The 19239-nt window shown below is 51.7% G+C and overlaps 2 protein-coding genes across 11 annotated transcripts in view; both read left to right on the top strand.

The window, feature by feature from the left end:
• The window catches only part of LOC127586963 (calpain-1 catalytic subunit-like), a 56866-nt gene extending 55540 nt beyond the window's left edge, over positions 1–1326 (top strand). The window contains exon 28 of the mRNA XM_052045016.1: positions 1013–1326. Within this exon, the coding sequence (XP_051900976.1) occupies positions 1013–1039 (27 nt within the window). The 3' untranslated portion in view covers positions 1040–1326. The remainder of the gene's footprint in view (positions 1–1012) is intronic.
• Positions 1327–5596: 4270 nt separating this feature from the next.
• Positions 5597–19239, top strand: part of LOC127586950 (solute carrier family 22 member 6-A-like) — a 33686-nt gene continuing 20043 nt past the window's right edge. The window contains exons 1-4 of one of the 10 annotated variants that reach the window (XM_052044996.1): positions 5597–5960; positions 15858–15931; positions 17109–17641; positions 18863–18966. In XM_052044996.1, the coding sequence (XP_051900956.1) occupies positions 17234–17641; positions 18863–18966 (512 nt within the window). In that variant the 5' untranslated portion in view covers positions 5597–5960; positions 15858–15931; positions 17109–17233. The other 9 variants (XM_052044990.1, XM_052044997.1, XM_052044994.1 and 6 more) reach the window with 9 other exon arrangements.

Here is a 19239-nt window from a genome sequence, read left to right as displayed (position 1 = left end):
CTTACAAACCAATCATACAGGTCAATTCATTACACAGTGCAGTTACATTGGGTTAGTACAGAGTGCATTGAGGTAGTACAGGTAAAAACAATAACAGTACAGAGTAAAGCGTCACAGCTACAGAGAAAGTGCAGTGCAATAAGGTTCAAGGTCACAACAAGGTAGATCGTGAGGTCGGAGTCCATCTCAGTGTATAAGGGAACCGTTCAATAGTCTTATCACAGTGGGGTAGAAGCTGTCGTTAAGTCTGGTGGTACGTGCCCTCAGGCCTGGACTCGAGAGCGTGAGGTCTAGGGAGAGGTTAGGCAATTTATTCCTTGGAGCGTAGGAGAATGAGGGGCGACCTTATGGAAGTGTTTAAAATTATGAGAGGCACAGGTAAGGTGGACGGTAACAGTCTTTTCCCCAGGGTAGGGGAGTCCAAAACTCGGGGGCACAGGTTTAGGGTGAGAGGGGAAAGATTTAAAAGGGACCTGAGGGCCAACTTTTTCACGCGGAGGGTGGTGAGTGTATGGAACGAGCTGCCAGAGGGAGTGGGTGAGGCAGGTACAACAGAGTCATTTAAGAAGCACTTGGATAGGTACAGGGAGGGGCGGGGATTGGAGGGGCAGGGCCGAACGCAGGGAATTGGGACTAGCTGGGTGGGCACCGTGGTCGGCATGGACTGGTTGGGCCGAAGGGCCTGTATCCCTGCTGTATTGCTCTGTGACTCTGTGGACACCCTTTTAATGGGACACGGGAGACCGTGGATGCTGCAATGTGGAGTCCCGCTGAGTTGCTCCGGCAGACGGTGTGCGGCCACCCCGGTTACGGCAGGTGCAGTGAACTCTTCCTCTCGGACGCACAGGGCTGCTTCTGTGGTGAGCTTTAAGTCAGTCTGGGTGGCTTCCTTGCAAACACCCAAATAAATCAGCGGTAAAGAGGGTGAGGTTGTGACTGGTCGCTGCGGCTGTGCAGAGCTGTGCTGAATCTCCGGGGCTGTTGGTAACCCTGCCTCTTCTTGCTCCCACAGTGGCTCACGTTGACCATGTTTGTCTGAGCAGCTTCCAGCAAGACCTCCCGCCAGCGCCCGCCCCCCTGCTCCTCACCTCCCAGTGCCTTCGCAATAGAAATGAAGGATGCGGACCCGAGGCTCCCTGGTGTCCCACTCGGTCCTACCGCCCCATACCTCCCCGCCAGCCTGCACACCTCGGAGCTGTGTCCGGTTCAGTAACCTCGAGTGCCACAGGACGCCAGTTTATGATGACGTACGTGGAATCTTTTTTAATTTCTGAAGGGCTGCCGATCTTTTTAAGGACAAATAAATATCTAATCAGAGCAGAGGAACTGCCTGTGTCCAGACTTCACTCTCTGTCCCAGTGCCTTGTTACAAGGAGGATCACTCTCCCCGTCAGTCCGACAGAATGCCCCTTCCCCTCCCCAGTGCGATCGTTGCCCTAGCACCCGGGCTGGGGGAGGTGGACGTGGTGGTGGTGGGGGGGGGGGGCGGGGGTGGTGATGTGCAGGGCAGGAGTTGGAAATGGGTCTTGCAGAGGGTTTTGAACACGGGGAGGGGTGCGGCAGGGAGGGATGGAGGAGGGGGAGGTTGCAGAGGGGAGAGAATGGCGTTGGGAAGCCCCCCGAGAGGGTCTGCATGCCCCCGGAGAGCTGCCCAGGCGAGATGCAGAACGTTAAGGGAACAAGACGGGATGGGGCATTTCTCACTCAGCTGGGGAGAGGACCCGCATTTCCTTCACATCCGCGGGAGCTCACACACTTCCAGTCCACGCAAGTTAACTTTGCCATCGAATTAGGGAGCAGGAGACTCGGAGAGCGCTAACCGAGCCGTGGGAATGTCCGAGCCTTGGCCACTTTTTAAAAAATTATATGAACATTTATTAACTAAAAGCACTACAAAAGGACAGCCAGTGTCACTACACTACAACTAATACAGAAAGAGAAGAGAATGAACGGAGCATCTACATAACGACAGCAAAATAACGCTGATTAACACCCGCGAAACGCACACGCAACACTTCGGAGAAGAATCGCATTCTCACCGTCCACGACACACATGGTCCCCTGAGGAGCCCATCGAGCGCGGAACACAGCCAGGGTGCCCGCGGAGACAGCGCGCTCCCTCTCCAAGGACACCCGTGCGCGGACCCAAGCCCAGAAGACGGACAGGCAGGTGGACTGGCCGGAACCCTCGGCCGCCTGTCACCGGGACCTGTGGGTGGCCAGCTTGGCAGGGCCCAGGGGAAGACCCACCCCTCCCCACGCCGGCCTCGTCCACTCAGGCACAGCTCAAGCTCGAAGCCACACCCGGAGTGCTGCACTTGGCTCAGCCTCACTCACCTGAACCAATTCAAGTCAGGTCGAGCTTACTGTCCTGTGCACCAGTCCGGTGAGGTACAGGTGCAGTGGGGAACTCGCAGCAGCATCACAGGCCCGTAGTTACACACAGAATATAAATTGTACAAATAATTATACCAGACAGCGAAGAAAACTGTGCAACAGGGGTGCAAAAAAGCACAGAGACAAGTCCAGGGCAGTGCGAGAGGTGGTCTGTAGTGTTCCGTTGTTGAGGGAGGGTCAGGGTTGCCGGTCGGTTCAAGAGCCGAATGGTTGAAGGGAAGTCGCTGTTCCTGAACCTGGTGGTGTGGGGACTTCAGGCTTCTGTACCTCCTGCCCGATGGGAGCTGTGAGAAGACGGCACGGCCCGGACGGTGGGGATCTTTGATGACGGACGTTGCCTTCTTGAGGCAGCACCTCCTGTAGATACTCCCGATGGTGGGGAGGGGCCAGTCCAAAGGAAATTCACCAGGCTAATCCCTGGGACGAGGGGGTTGTCCCATCAACAGAGATCGAACAGTTGGGTCTGTATTGGAGTTCAGAAGAATAAGGGGTGACCTTATTCAAACATCTGAGTGATTGACGGGAGATGTTGAGATGGTTTCCACTAGTGGGAGGGTCACAAGGTTCGGCTATTTAACACTGAGGTGTGTCTTTTCTCAGAGGGGGGTGTATCTCTGGGATTCTCTGCCCCCGAGGGTGGTGGAGGCAGATTATTAGATATATTTGAGGTGAAATAGATAAATGTTTGATAGGTTAGGGGATGAGGGCGATGGAGAATTGGCCCAGAAGAGGAACAGGGGCCAGTAGAGATCAGCCACGATTAGATTGAACGGTGAGGCAGGTTTGAGGGGCCAGGAACTGAACCACCCTCGGCAGCCTGCTCACCCCTGCGTTCCAGATCCAAGGCTGATCCTGCCACAGTGACCAAGCGCTGCAAGTGGTCAACAGCACACTGAAGGTTGTTTCAGCAGCGCAGGGCGAATGCGATCTGTGGTACCAGCGGCGTCACGGACTGTTACACACCTCGTTGTACCTGGATCAGCTTCACCATCCAGGACAAGGGATCGGCTAATTTATACGCTGGCTGAGCCTCCCCTTTTCGGATGTGCCTCCTCATCGAGCGTTATCTTTTTTTAATACAACCGTTTATTTGCTAAAAGCACGACAGAAGGACACCCAGTGTCAGAACACGACAACGAATACAGAAAGCAGAAGAAAAACTGCAAACTACAAAACTACAGCAATAACGCTAACTAACACCCGCAACACTTCAGAGAAGAATCACATTCTCACCGTCCACGACACGCGTGATCCCCTGGGGGGCCGACCGATCGCGGAACCCACCCAGGGTCTCATCGAGTGTTACCAACACACTGTGGCTTCTCACAAGTGTGCGGAGGTCACGCCTGTATCTGCCTCTTCTGCTAACAACTGAAGTAACGTCGTTTCAGAAGATAAGAAATGACCCTGAATAAATGAAGACCAAGTGTCTGAAAGTCAGATATCTTGGTTCAGACAGAACGGGGAGTCCAGCGGCTGGAGTTTGGAGCAGCACATAATATGCTGAAGCAACTCAGTGAGTCGAGCTGCCTCTGGTGGGAGGGAAGGAACTGCCGATGTTCCTGGTCGATATCCTGGTGCCAGCTTTTGACCCAAAATGTTGACAGTTCCTCTCCCCCCACGGACGCTGCTCGACATGCCGAGTTCCTCCAGCAGCGGGTTTTTTTAGCCTTGCTTCAAACCATCGCCGTGAGTTGTGATATTGGATGCCTGTCCCAGCTGGTGACTAAAATGTTAAGAGTCACAGAGAGATACAGCAGGGGAACAGGCCCTTCGGCCCACAGAGTCCATGCCGACCGACAACCATCCATTCACATACTCCTTCCCCAATCCCCTTTTATTCCCATCACCCCCACCCCAAGATCCTACCCCTCACCCACACACCGGGGGGGGGGGCAATTCACAGCGGCCGATTAACCCACCGACCCCGCACATTGTTCGGACGTGGGAGGAAACCGGAGCCCCCGGGGGGAACGCACGCGGTCACGGGGAGAACATGCAAACTCCACACGCTACATTACTAAAGCTCCCAAAACTTTTGTGGTGCAATGTTTGCAAAGGTCAGGCCACTTTTATTTCAAGGATCTATTTCTGGCGATCGCGTCCCACTGAGGTTCACGCGTGTGGTGATCGCGTCCCACTGAGGTTCACGCGTGTGGTGATCGCGTCCCACTGAGGTTCACGCGTGTGGCGATCGCGTCCCACTGAGGTTCACGCGTGTGGCGATCGCGTCCCACTGAGGTTCACGCGTGTGGCGATCGCGTCCCAGGATCACTGGTGTGGGTCCACCCTTCCCCATCCAGGTGGTTTGTGAAGGTATCTCTGGTCCTGCACTGGTTCCAGCTCCGTGCTGGGGTGTCCGATGTGTCTGCTACTCCCAGCTCGGATCCACATGGAGTCTACCACTGGACCATGCTCGTCCCGGTAGTGGCGATCGGCCGTGGGGAATCTGGGTTTGGCCTTCAGTTGGGAATTCTGAACGTCCAATTGTGCAGCGGAATTGTGGTGTTGTTTTGTTACATGTTTAAACTTGGAAAAAAATAGGAGCGGCACTGTTGATCCTTCACTTAAATTTGAAGATGTTTGGAGCCCATTTATTCAATATTTTCACATGATGTAGATCCCCTTTCAACTTGGAGGAATGGACTTGACGACATAATATTGCTCTGTTTCTACTGAGAAATTTTAGCCCAGTTTTTTTTTCTTTTTTTTGTTGTTTGTTTTTCTTTTAAAATTTTTTTTGTTTAGTTTATATTGTTTATAATTTTTTTATTGATTTGGGTTTTTTAAAAATTTATATAATAAATCTTTTTCTTTCCTTTCTTTTATATTATATTCATTTACTAAGAGATCGTTGGATCTACAGACTTTAAAAAATATTTTATTGCTCTTTATGATTATATATGCTATGATTTTTCTCCTGATCTCTTTGTATTACATGTATAAATATCGATGCTATATATCAAACTGTATTAATTTGAAAACTAATAAAAAGATTGAAAAAGAAAGGAATTGTGGTGTTTGACCAGAACATAGAACAGTGCAGCACAGGAACAGGCCCTTCCACCCATCATGTCTGTACTGAACACGATGTCAATCCAAGGTAATCCCACCAGCCTGCACATGGTCCGTATCCCTCCATTCCCTGCCTGTCTGAATGCCTCTTAAACATTGCTACTATATCTGCCTCCACCCCCAACCCTGGCAGCCCGTTCCAGGCACCCACCTCTCTGTGTGTAAAAACCCTGCCCCACACACTTAAGGGACAAGTTTCCCCCTCTTACCTTAAATGCATGTCCTACATAGGGTTAAATAACTGTTACCATGTTTGGTATTCCTGGGTCAATGGACCGGCTTGTTGACACGCACTTTCACACACACAGACCTGGAGACTGTCCGTGAAGCCACACCACTACTCGTCGTCCCTTCGCACTCACTGGTCTTTGCTGCGGTTGGGAGGTCCATGCTTCAGACCTTGCCTGCCTTGGTCCTGTTTGTTCCCATTGGTTCTCCGAGGATTACGTCCTCGCCTGAGGAGCTGTGGTGCGTGCTCTGCTGGGGAGGTGAGGTGAGTAACCGTGGCAAACATGGTCCTGCTGTCATTTAACACCAAGATTCCCTCGCGTTGACCTGGGCTTCGCTGGTGTTTGGTCCCTTGGGTCCATGACGTTTGACAAGTCTGGAGCCACGACTTCCACTTCCGATCTTCTGTCTTGGCCAAGGAACATTTCCCAAAAACTGGCGTTAAAAGGCTTTTTTTATGGGACTTTTGATCTAATTGGCATTGGCTGTGATCGATCTCCCCTCCTGTAATTAAAAATAGAAAATATCGGAAACACTCAGCAGGTCAGGCAGCCTCCGTGGAGAGAGAGACACGGTTAACGTTGCAAAAGAAAACAGGAAAAGTTCGGCTTTTTAAGCTTTAAGTTGAAGACAAGGGGAGAAAGACAGATTCATTGAGTCATACAGCCCTTCAGCCTGTCTGCTCCATGCTGACCAAGCTGCCCATCTAAGCCGGTCCCATTTGCCTGCATTTGGTCCATTTAAACCTTTCCTATCCATGGGCCTGTCCAAGTACCTCTTAAATGTTGTTAATGTACCTGCCTCAACAACTGGCAGCTCGTTCCATATACAGACCACCCACCTAGTCACAGGGAAAACGTGCAAATTCCACAGAGTGCACCGGAGGTCGGGATCAAACCCGGGTCTCTGGAGCTGTGAGGCAGTATGGTTGGTTCTGCTGAAGCCCTTAACCTTCACCCCCTCACGCACCCACGTACCACTGGAGCCATCCTGACATTCCCCGGTAACCTTCCCCAGCGACTATTCCGACTCTCCAGCCTCTCCGATAACCCTTTGAGCTCTGGGAGCTGCTTGTCCGTGGTGGGATATCAGGTCTGTTTCCCCAGCTCCTGCCTCTGAGGGAAGGTCGGGATCTTGGGGTGCAAGTCCATCGCTCCCTGCAAGTAGCCGCACAGGTCGACAGGGCAGTGAAGAAGGCATGTGGTAGGCTTGCCTTTATTCGTGGAGCCACTGAGTTCAAGAGTCGGGAAGTTATGTTGCAGCTTTATAAAACTCTAGTCAAGCCGCATCTGGAGTATTGCGTTCAGTTCTGGTCACCCCGTTACAGGAAGGATGTGGAGGCTTTGGAGAGTTTGGACAAACTTGGGTTTTCTCTGGAGCAGAGGAGGCTGAGGGGAGATCTGATAGATGTTTATAAGATTATGAGAGGCACAGATAGAGTAGACAGCCGGTATCTTTCTCCCAGGGTCGAAATGTCAAATACCAGAGGGCATGCATTTTAGTTCAAAGGAGATGTGTGGGGCAAGTTTTTTACACAGAGAGCGGTGGGTGCCTGGAATGTGCTGCCAGGGCTGGGGGTGGAGGCAGATATGATAGAGGGGTTTAAGAGGCTGTTAGACAGACACGTGAATATGCAGGGAAGTGGGGGGGATGTGGACAGTGTGTAGGCAGAAGGGATTAGTTTATTTAGGCATTTAATTACTAGTTTATTTAATTGGACACAACACGGTGGGCCGATGGGCCTGTTCCTGTGCTGGACTGTTCCTTGTTCTCTGTTGGAACATCTGAAATTCCTCAGGGTCACGCTATTCCTGAAACAGTGTCCTTCCATAATGATTCAACTGTTTTCCGAGGAATTTCACAATGTTTTCTTTCGTTAAAGAGCTTGTGAAAAGCACATTGGAGAGATGGCTATCACCAACAGGTCAGCCAAAGTTTATTTCGGAAATTCGGAGACACGGGAGACGGCAGATGCCGGGATCTGGAGCGACACACAGCCTGCTGCAGGAACTTAGCAGGTCGGGCAGCATCCGTGGGGGGGAGAGAGAGGTGAACTGTCGAGGTTTGGGGCCGAGACCCTGCACCAGGACTCAGTGTTCACAACCTGGGGGTGTAGACCACCCAGGGGGAACGTAAAGTGTTGCCCCTCTAGTTTGGGTTGGGTCTTGCCCCGGCAGTGGAGGAGGTTGAGGGTGAACAGGTCAGTGTGGGAATGGGAAGGGGAATTAGAGCGCTGTGCAGCCGGGAGCTGGGGATGGCCGTCGCGGACAAGGCGTGGGTGCTCTGCGGGGTGGTCACCCGGTCTGTGCTGGGTGTGGAGGAGGCCACGTGGGGACTACCGAATGGTGTAGCCGAGGTTGGAGAGGGTGCAGGTGAACCTCTGCCTCAGTGGGGAGGGCGGTTGAGGTCCCTGGATGGTGGTGAGGGAGGATTTGTAGGGACCCCTGTTACACCTGATGCGGGGTCTTGTCCCGAACCGTCGGCAGTTCCTTTCCCCCCCACAGACGCTGCTCGACCCGCTGAGTCCCCCCAGCAGGAGGTTGGGAGCTTCATCCACAGGGAAGACCAGGCTCCCAGGCCCGGAGTGATCACCTGTAGACCTCTGGGATCCGCTTGGCCAAATCTTGCCACTGAGGGCAAGGGCCAGCATTCATCGCACATCACTCATTGCCCTTTGACCTCAGGGGCTTGCAGGGTCGTTTCGGGGTTGGTCGGTGGGTCAGGAGTCACGTATAGGCCAGGCAGATGAGGACAACGGATTCTCCCCCCTGGAGGGCAGGAGTGATCCAGTGGTTCTGATGCCGCCATTACTGAGATTTTAAAAGAAAGTCAGCTTTTTGATGGGATTTAAATGTCACAGTTGCCACGGAGAGACAAACTCCTGTCTCTCGGTTACTAGTCTGGGCCCGAGGGTTACTAGTCCAGGACTGTGAATTACTAATCCAGGCTAGTAAAATACTACTCCAGGCACTAAGTAACTGGGCCTCTGGATTACTGGTCCTGGTCTCTGGGTTACTAGTCTGTGTCTCCAGGTTACTAGTCCACGTCTCTGGTTTACTAGTCCTGGTTTCTAGGTTACTAGTCCAGATCTCTGGGTTACTAGTCCAGGTCTCTGGGTTACTAGTCCAGGTCTCCAGGTTACTAGTCCAGATCTCTGGGTTACTAGTCCAGGACTCTGGGTTACTAGTCCACGTCTCTGGGTTACTAGTCCTGGTCTCTAGGTTACTAGTCCGGGTCTCTGGGTTACTAGTCCGGGTCTCAAGGGTTACGAGTCCTGTTCGCTGGATTAACTACTGCTCCACCTCTGACCACCCAGGGCATATCAGCACCCTCAGGGTGAAGGAACCGGCTGTTTCCTAGTCCCAACCCACCCCTGCCCCTCATCCAAACCCCACCCTCCCCCTGTCCCTCATCCCCCTCATCCAAGCCCCACCCTCTCCCTGCCCCTCGGCTGAGGGTCCCACCCCCTCCCCCTGCCCTGTCAGTGTCTAATGTGCAGGGGGTAACGCGTGGACCGTCCCCTGGCTGGGGCCGAGACCACACTCAGTGGGTTGCATATCTGGATCGTTCCATCACCTAATCTCCTGTGATCTGCCAGCCGTTATCTCCACCCCACACACTGTTCTACTTCTGTTATCCTTAAACCAAGCAGCCTTGTACACTGTTACCTCAAGCGCTGCTGATTTATAAACTTTTCAGCTGTCAGGCTATTAACCTTCACGGGCAGCTGTCGGGCTGAGGTTAGCTCTGCAAGATTCCCCAATCTTCTACTCAACCCACAAGTGCCAGATCACAAGCTTGCAGAACCCTAACCAGTTCAATTTCCGTCGTTCCTGGTGACACTGGAGGGGCTGCCGAGGGGATTCTCTGGGATGTTGCCTGGCACGGAGTGTCTCAGTTCGAAGGAGAGACTGGAGAAGCAAGTGTCTGTTCTCCCTGGGGTGGAGCGGTCTGAGGTGTAGTTGAAGGAGGTGTATAAAGTAATCAGAATCAGGTTTATTATCACTGACGGATGTTGTGAAGTGTGTTGTTTTGCGGCAGCAGTACAGTGCAAGATGTAAAAATTACTATAAGTTACAAAAATAAATAAATAGTGCAAAAGAGGAATAACGAGGGAGTGTTCATGGGTTCATGGACTGTTCAGGAATCTGATGGTGGAGGGGAAGAAGCTGTTCCTGAATCGTTGAGTGTGGGTCTTCAGGCTCCTGTACCTCCTCCCTGATGGTAGTAACGAGAAGAGGGCATGTCCCGGGTGGTGAGGGTCCTCAGTGACGGATGCCGCTTTCTTGAGGCAGCACCTCTTGAAGATGTCTTCGATGGTGGGAAGGGCTGTGCCCGTGATGGAGCTGGCTGTCTACAGCCCTCTGCAGCCTCTTGCGATCGTGTGCATTGGAGCCTCCGTACCAGGTGGTGATGCAACCAGTCAGGATGAACAGAGAGCATTCGGGGGAAATCTGAGGAAGAATCTCTTCCAACAATGATGTGTGTGTAAATGTGTGTGGCTAAGTGGTGATAGGAATGTGGGGAGAATGAAGTGGGGATTAGTGCAGGATTGGTGTAGGTGGGTGGTTGGTGGACAACGCGGACTCGGTGGGCAGTGTCGCTCTGTAACAGGATAGAGGGTGGACCAGCCATTTAGAACACGGAACAGTCCAGCACAGGGACAGGCCCTTCGGCCCACCGTGTTGTGCCAAACTAATTAAACTAGTAATTAAACACCTAACTAAACTAATCCCTTCCGCCTGCACATGGGGACATTTAAGAGACTTAGATAGGCACATGAATGATAGAGAAATGGGGGGCTATGTGGGAGGGAAGGGTTAGATAGATCTTAGAGCAGGATAAAATGTTAGCACAACATTGTGGGCCGAAGGGCCTGTACTGTGCTGTAGTGTTCTATGTTCTATGATCCACATCCCTCCATTCTCTGCACATTCATGGGCTTATCTAAGAGCCCCTTAAACCCCTCTATTGTATCTGCCTCCACCCCCACCCCTGGCAGCCCGTTCCAGGCACCCACGGCTCTCTGTGTAAAAAACGTGCCCCACACATCTCCCTTAAACATTCCCCCTCTCACCTTAAAAGTCTAGTATTAGACATTTCGACCCTGGGGAAAAGATACCGGCTGTCTACTCTATCTGTGCCTCTCGTAATTTTATAAACCTCAATCAGGTCTCCCCTCGGTCTCTGCCGCTCCAGAGAAAACAACCCAACCTCTCCTTATAGTTCGTGCCCTCTAATCCAGGCAGCATCCTGGTGAACCTCTTCTGCACCCTCTCCAAATTCCCCACATCCTCCAGTTTACTGGGACAGAAACCTACCATACAACACCAGAGCTGGATAGGCTGAGATGGTTTCCTCTGGAGCAGTGGAAGTTGAGACAGAACCTGATAGAGGTGTACAAAATTGTAGATAATGTTATTTAGTAGTGAACCTTCTCCCTACAGCAGTGTTATCTAAAACTAGAGGGCACAGAATTTAGTCTTGTGGTAAGAGATTGAGAGGGGATCTGAGGATGAAAATCTGGAACTCATTGCCGAGGGCTGGGATTGAGGCAAGGACTCCCACAGCATTGAAGAAGCATCTGGACAAGCATTTGAATCAATGAGGTATTGAAGGCCACAGACTGAGTGCTGGTGAATAGTCCAGGTGGATTGTTGTCGATCTGGGCTGAAGGGCCTGTTTCTGTGCTGTGTGAGTCTATGAGGCCATTTGTCCCACTGAGTGAATGCCAGCTCTCTGTACATTCCCGTTCCCCCACTATTTTCCCCTGTAACTCATTCTCCCCACCTTCCCACCAACTCCCCCCAGGTTCTACCCCTCACCCACACACACCAGGGGGGCAATTCACAGCAGCCGATTAACTCACTGACCCCGCACCTCCTTGGGACATGGGATGGAACTGGAGCACCCGGGAGAAACCTACGCAGTCACAGAGAGAATGTGCAAACCCCCCCCCCCCCCCCACACACACACACACACACACACACACACACACACACACACACACACACACGGGTCTCTGGAGCTGTGAGGCAGTGGCTCTATTGCTGGCTTTCCAAGAATTGTAGATCTGCCCTCCCTGAAAACAGAAATTCTCGCAAATGATCCAATCATCGCCAATATTTGCTGATATATCATTGTCAATATATTGCAGGATCCCTAGTCTGTGCTATTTACACAACTTCAGTTCAATGTTCGCAACCTTTAGTTCAAAAAAGACAACAGAGAACTGTTTCTGAGATCACTAGTCAGGCAGGGGCAATGGGGATGTGCTTGCGGAGAGTGTGGGGAAGGTTCCTTTGAAGTGCGAAACACGGTGAAGGGTTTAGATCAAGAGGTGCCTCCCCTGTCATTAGAACAGTGGGCTGGGACTTCACAGAGATTGGTGGGAGGATTCGAGGGGAGATGGGGAAATGAGTCCCCTCAGAAGGTGGTGGGGGGTGTTCCTGTGAGGGGAGGGGACGCAGCCAGGTCGTGCGGGAAGGTGAGGACAGGCTGGGGAGTTCCTTCTTGGATCAGCACACACAGGATGGGCCGAATGGCCTCCCCCCTCCCGTCTCATAGGTTGTTGCCTTTCTCCGGCGCCTGCCTTGCTCTCTCAGACTTGCAGTCAAAGTTGGGCGGGGGGAGGGTGGGGGGGGGTGAAGGGGTGATGTCATCAAACCAGCTGAACGTCCAATCACGGTGAAGGATTCCCAGAGGCATTTTCAATTCATCGGGTCAGAGTCCGACAGCAGGGAAACATGCCCTTCGACCCAACTGGTCCCTGCCAACCAAGATGCCCATCTAAGCTGGAGACAGAGTAGAGCAGTGGGCTAAGCACGCGTCCTTGATGTGCGCCTGTGTTGATTACCAGCGAGGAGGAGGTGTTACTACCGACCCGCACTGACTGTGGTCTCCCGATGAGGAAGTCGGGGATCCAGTTGCAGAGGGAGGTGCAGAGGCCCGGGTTTTGAAGCTCGTTGATTAGTACTGAGGGGACGATGGCGTTGAACGCCGAGCTGTAATCGCTAACTATGTTTTGCAGTTGTCTCGGTTCTCCAGAGCCGAGTGCAGAGGATACAGTAACCGCAGAAGCCAAGTGTCACTTGGGTGGCGGCTGTAGCGAGATCCTGCACTCACTCCACAGGGTGACTCTGGGCTTCCTGTAGCTTTACTCCATCTCTCCCCCACTCTGACCTACCTGTCCATGGCCTCCTGCCCTGTACTGTCGAGGACAACCCAAGCTTGGGGAAGAAACCTCACCTTCCAGGCTGGGTGGACGTCAGCCCTTGGAACTCAGGAACAAACTCAACAATTCAACTCACTCACTTCCTCTGCTTGCTTCACATCTCACCAGTTCTGTTGAAGGTTATCCCTCGGTAGCCTTTCACTGCCTGATCTGTTGGGCATTTCCTATCATTCCCACCCCCATTTCACAATTTTTACACATGCCTTTGTTTGTGTTCATTGACAGATGGGGAGGGTGTACGCAGTAAATGGTCAGGCACTAAGGAATTTTGTCCAGCAGGATCCAAAGGGTCCGAGCCCCTAGTTCCCCGAAAGTGGTAATCCAGGCGTTTAGCGCGCTTGCCTTGAATGGGTCAGGGCAAGGAAAATAAGAGACGGAACGTCATGTTGCAGCTTTACAAAACACCACAGTTGGAGCACTGGACGCAGTCCCAGTCACCATACCGCAGGAAGGATGTGGTTGTGCTGGAGAGGGTGTGGAGGGCGTTGCCTGGATTGGAGCACTTTAGTTATGGGGAGTGATTGGACAGGTGGGGCTTGTTTTCCCTGGAGTGAAGGAGGCTCAGGAGTGACCTAAAGTGCATGAGCTTATATAAGAGGCATAGAGAGGGTACATTGCCCATGGTTCGGGGTATCAAAATTAAAGAGGGAGAGGACACGTGTTTAAACTGAGAGGAGGTTAAAGGGGATCTGAGGGGTAAGTTTCTTGTGCAGAGTGAGGTTGATACCTGGAACACGTTGCCAGGGGAGTCGGTGGGATCAGGTACACTCACTAGGTATAAGCTGTTTGGGACGGCAACTGCTCTGCCCGTGACTGCAAGGAACTGCAGAGTTGTGGACGTCACACAAACCAGCCTCGCCTCCGCGGACTCTGTCCGCACTCCCCGCTGCCTCGGGAAAGCAGCCAACATAATCACAGACCCCACCCACCCCGGCCATTCTCTCTTCTCCCCCCTCCCATCGGGCAGAAGATACAAAAGCCTGGAAGCACGTACCCCCAGGCTCAAGGGCAGCTTCTATCCCGCTGTTATAAGGCTATTGAACAGTTCCCTAGTACGATAAGATGGGCTCTTGACCTCACAATCTACCTCGTTATGACCTTGCACCTTATTGTCTGCCTGCTCTGCACTTTCTCTGTAGCTGTGACACTTTATTCTGTATTCTGTTTTACCTTGTGCTACCTCGATGCACTGTGTAATGAATTGATCTGTATGATCGGGATGCAAGACAAGTTTTTCACTGGACCTCGGTACAAGTGACAATAATAAACCAATTCAATTCAATTCATTTAGACAAACAGTTAAATAAGTAACATACGAACTGCTGGAGGAACTCAGTGGGTTGGGCAGCATCTGTGGAGGGAAGTGGACAGTCAATTTTTCAGGTCCAGATGAAGGGTCTCGACTCGAAACGTTGACTGTCCATTTCCCTCCATAGATACTGCCCGACCTGCTGAGTTCCTGCAGCGTCTTGTGTATTGCTCCAGATTCCAGCATCCGCAGTCTCTGTGTCTCTAGTTCATCGCCAGCTTATCACCACAGCAACCCTGTCCTCACCCTACTGGGGATATTCCCTTTGTTCTATCCCTCCCACATTCTCTGAAACTTGAGACTAACTAGTGTTCACTCTTTCCCAGTTCTATCGAAGGGGCTTTGACCTGAAACATCAACTCTCTCACTCTCTGCAGATCCTGTCTGACCTGCTGAGTATTTCCAGCATTTTCTGTTTTATCGTTTTCAATAAATTAATGTATTTTTAAAAAAAGATCTTATTTTAAAATCCCTTATGTTTTGAAACATTCTGGGTAGAATTACAATATACAGAAGAAAAATATTTCTGAGGAAAGTGGATAATTGGCATTCTGTTAAATAAAGCTCAACCACCATAAAAAAATTCACTTCAGGCAACGAAACAAGGTTTTCAAGGCAATACAACAATGACGGCCTTTTCTCCTTGGAGCGACGGAGGATGAGAGGGGACCTGATAGAGGTGTATAAGATGATGAGAGGTATTGATCGTGTGGATAGTCAGAGGCTTTTCCCCAGGGCTGAAATGGTGGCCACAAGAGGACACAGGTTTAAGGTGCTGGGGAGTAGGTACAGAGGAGATGTCAGGGGTAGGTTTTTTACTCAGAGAGCGGTGAGTGTGTGGAATGGGCTGCCGGCAACGGTGGTGGAGGCGGATACGATAGGGTCTTTCAAGAGACTGTTAGATCGGTACATGGAGCTGAGTAAAATAGAGGGCTATGGGTAAGCCTAGTAATTTCTAGGGTAGGGATATGTTTGGCACAGCTTTGTGGGCTGAAGGACCTGAATTGTGCTGTAGGTTTTCTATGTTCTATGACTCACAGATAGCTTTATTGGAAGCTGTGAGGTAGCAACCTGAGCTGTTTGATGTCGGGCTGCCTTCGGAGACCCGGGTTCGATCCCGACCTCTGGCGCTGTCTGTGTGTAGAGTTTGCACGTTCTCCCTGTGACCACGTGGGTCTCCCCCGGGTGCTCCGGTTCCCTCCCACGTCCCAACAACGTGCTGGTGCATTAAAATCAAACTGCTGGGGGACCTCAGCGGGTCGAGCAGCATCTGGGGAGGCAGAGGGTCAATGTTTCAGGTTGAGATGCTGGTTCAGGGTGGCGGTGTGGTAATTGGCTGTCATAAAGGGCCCCTGGCTGTAGATAAGTAGCAGGAAGATTGACGGGGTGGCAGCAGCATCTGAGAGAAAGAATAGGTTGCAGGGACATGCGGTAAATAAGGAGAGGAATGGGACCGAGGGGATTGCTCTGGTGGACGTAGGCATGAACTCAATGGGCAGAATGGTCTCCTTCTTTGGAATAATAAGCAAGTGTAATTCACATAATTTTCACCTAAAGATTTTTTAACCATAAATTCTCACAAACTTTAATCCCACTCTCACCTTCTTACCACAGCACTCGTCGTCGTTTAATGCAGAAATAAGTTTACACCGGGGAGTGTTGTAGAACCAAGGGACCTCAGGGCACAGGTACGTGGTCACTGAAAGTGGGGTCGCAGGTAGACAGGGCGGTGAAGAAGGCGTTTGGCACCCTGGCCTTCATTGGTCAGGGCAGTGAGTACAGGAGTTGGGACATTATGTTGCAGTTGTACAGGACGTCAGTGAGGCTGCGTTTAGAATACTGTGTTCAGTTCTGGTTGCCCTGCATAAGGAAAGCTGCCATTAAGCTGGAAAGAGATTTACAAGGGCCTGAGTTATGGAGAGAGATTGGGCAGGCTAGGACTTCATCCCTTGGAGCGTAGGAGACTGAGGGGTGACCTTATAGAGGTGTGTCGAATCATGAGGGGCGGAAATAATCATGAGGGGAACAGAGGGATGTGGATGATACACAGGAGGAGGACATTTAGTATAAATGGGCATCAAGATCAGCACAACATTGTGGGCTGAATGGCCTGTCCACTGCTGTACTGTTCTATGTTCCATGTTCTAGATAGTGTGAATGCGCACAGTCCTTTTCCCAGGGTTGGGGAATCAAGAACTAGAGGGCACAGGTTTAAGGTGAGAGGGGAGAGATTTAATGGGAACCAGAGGGTGGTCCGTACATGGAACGAGCTGCCAGAGGAAGTGGGTGAGGCAGGTACATTAACAACATTTAAAAGGCACTTGGACAGGTCCACGGATGGGAAAGGTTCAGAGGGATATGGGCCAAATGTGGGCAAATGGGACTGGCTTAGATGGGAATCTTGGTCAGCATGGACCAGTTGGGCCGAAGGGCCTGTTTCTGTGCTGAAGGACTCTATGTGGCGATGCCATCTTCTTGCAACTCCCATCGGGCAGGAGGTACAGAAGCCTGAAGTCCCACACCACCAGGTTCAGGAACAGCGACTTCCCTTCAACCGTTCGGTTCTTGAACCAACCTACACAATCCTAATCACTGCCTCAGTACAGCAACACTGGGACCTCTGCACTACAATGAACTTCGTTTTTCTGTTCTAATTGTGTTCTTTCTTGTAAAAACTGTGTTTGATTTATGTTGAAGTTTTTCTTGTGAATGTTGTGTCTCTGATGCTCTGTGGCTGTGATGCTGCTGCTGTAAGTTCTTCGTTGCTCTTGTGCATCTGTGCATTGGACTTTGAAACCCACGCGGTCACAGGGAGAACGTGCAAGTTTTGACTATGACTCTAATGAGTAAATCTGTTGTCACCAGGTTAAATGTTCCTGAAACTTGTCGATGCCAACCTGTATCCAAAGACTGGCGTCTCTCCATCCGAACCAAGGTCTCCAAGGTGATAACTGTCCCTCCTTAAGCGACCATCTCTGTGCCCATACGACATGACCATGGGCTTTGTGGATATCCTGGAGAAGGTGGGAGGTGCGGGCAGATTCCAAATCATCCACATCCTCCTCCTGTCTCTCCCGATTACCTTCATGGCCAGCCACAACCTGCTTCAGAACTTTGTGGCTGTTGTACCCGGCCACCGGTGCAGGGTGCACCCGGGAGCCAACGGCACGAGGTACCTCAACGTGACGGAGGAGCCGCTGAGCGAGGAGCTTCTCCGGGTCTTCGTGCCCCTGGACCGGGAGGGGAGGCCGGACAAATGCCTCCTGTACACCTCACCACAGTGGCAGCTCCTGGGCACCAACGAGACGTGGGGGAACCGGAGCCAGCCCGACACACAGGCGTGCACCGACGGGTGGGTGTATGACCGGTCCCAGTTCACAGCTACCATCGTGACAGAGGTACGGTTTAAGACATCTGCTTTACAGTCAGATGCTCTGCTCAGTTTTGGGAAGGAAGGAACCCGTTCTACCTCAAAAGGTTTGCGGTAATTGAGAAATATTCTCACCTTCGGTTCCCTGACAGTGGGGCCACAGGTAGACAGGGCGGTGAAGAAGGCATTCAGCACGCTGGCCTTCATCAGTCGGGTCACTGAGTGTAGGAGTTGGGACGTTATGTTGCAAGATGTTGGCGAGGCTGCACTTGGAGTGTTGGGAACAGGTTAGGTCGCCCTGTTATAGGAAAGACGTCATTAAGCTGGAGAGAGTGCAGAGGAGATTTACGAGGATGTTGCTGGGTCTCGAGGGACTGAGTTACAGGGAGAGGTCGGGCTGGCTGGGATTTTATTCCTTGGAGCGTAGGAGACTGAGGGGTGACCTTATAGAGGTGTATAAAATCATGAGGGGCATTGATAGGGTGAGTGCACTCAGTCTTTTCCCCAGGGTTGGGGAATCAAGAACTAGAGGGCACAGGTTTAAGGTGAGAGGGGAGAGATTTAATAGGAACCTGAGGGGCAACTTTTTCACCCAGAGGGTGGTCCGTACATGGAACGAGCTGCCAGAGGAAGTGGGTGAGGCAGGTACATTAACATTTTACAGACACTTGGACAGGTCCGTGGATGGGAAAGGTTCAGAGGGATATGGGCCAAACGCAGGCAAATGGGACTAGCATGGTGGGTACCATGGTCGGCATGGACCAGTTGGGCTGAAGGGCCTGTTTCCCTGTGACTCTATCTCCCTAAAATAATTTGGAAGAAGCGCTGTGGTGAACACATGGGCTAAAGCAGGGGGTGATGGGAGAGTGTGAAGGGGTCCCATCCCTACCCCACTGACCAATGGGGAAACCACCAAGTGACGAATTCTCACACTGGCCTTCCCGAAACCAACTGCTCTTCCAGCGTAAGAAGGTATCTGCGAGTGAGTGCTGCCAGGGTGTGGGGGTACATGCTCAGGGACCGGGCTAGAAGCGGTGTCGAAAGGGATTTCGAAGTCTGCTGGAGGTTAACGTGCTGGTGAAGCAGTGGGTGGGGAAGGGTGATGGTTGGTCGGTCTGTACTGGGGAAGGGTCGGTGTACAAGTACTACAAGTAACCGAGGAGCTGGATGGTAGACTCCCTGCTCCTCTTCCTTCCTACGTCTGTTGAGATACTGTCTGAGTGTGTTGGCTGTGTTCTTGCTTTGACAGTGGGACTTGGTGTGTGACCGTAAGTCACTGAGACACCTGGCACAGTCTCTCTACATGGCTGGGTTCTTGGCAGGATCCATCATTTTTGGGAGGCTTGCTGACAGGTAAGGTTGTCTGTCTCCTTTTCTCCTTGGAGCGACGGATGATGAGGGGGGAACCTGGTAGAGGTGTATGAGCTGATGAGAGGCATTGATCATGTGGATAGTCAGAGGCTTTTCCCCAGGGCTGAAATGGTGGCCACAAGATTCACTTTAAGGTGCTGGGGAGTAGGTATAGAGGAGATGTCAGGGGTAAGTTTTTTACTCAGAGAGTGGTGAGTGCGGGGAATGGGCTGCCGGCAACAGTGGTGGAGGCGGATACGATAGGGTCTTTCAAGA

This window comes from Pristis pectinata, chromosome 38 (assembly GCF_009764475.1).
Source record: "Pristis pectinata isolate sPriPec2 chromosome 38, sPriPec2.1.pri, whole genome shotgun sequence".
NCBI lineage: Eukaryota > Metazoa > Chordata > Chondrichthyes > Rhinopristiformes > Pristidae > Pristis > Pristis pectinata.
Note: the sequence above shows the minus strand (reverse complement) of the source record. Positions and strands in the feature narration are given on the sequence as shown.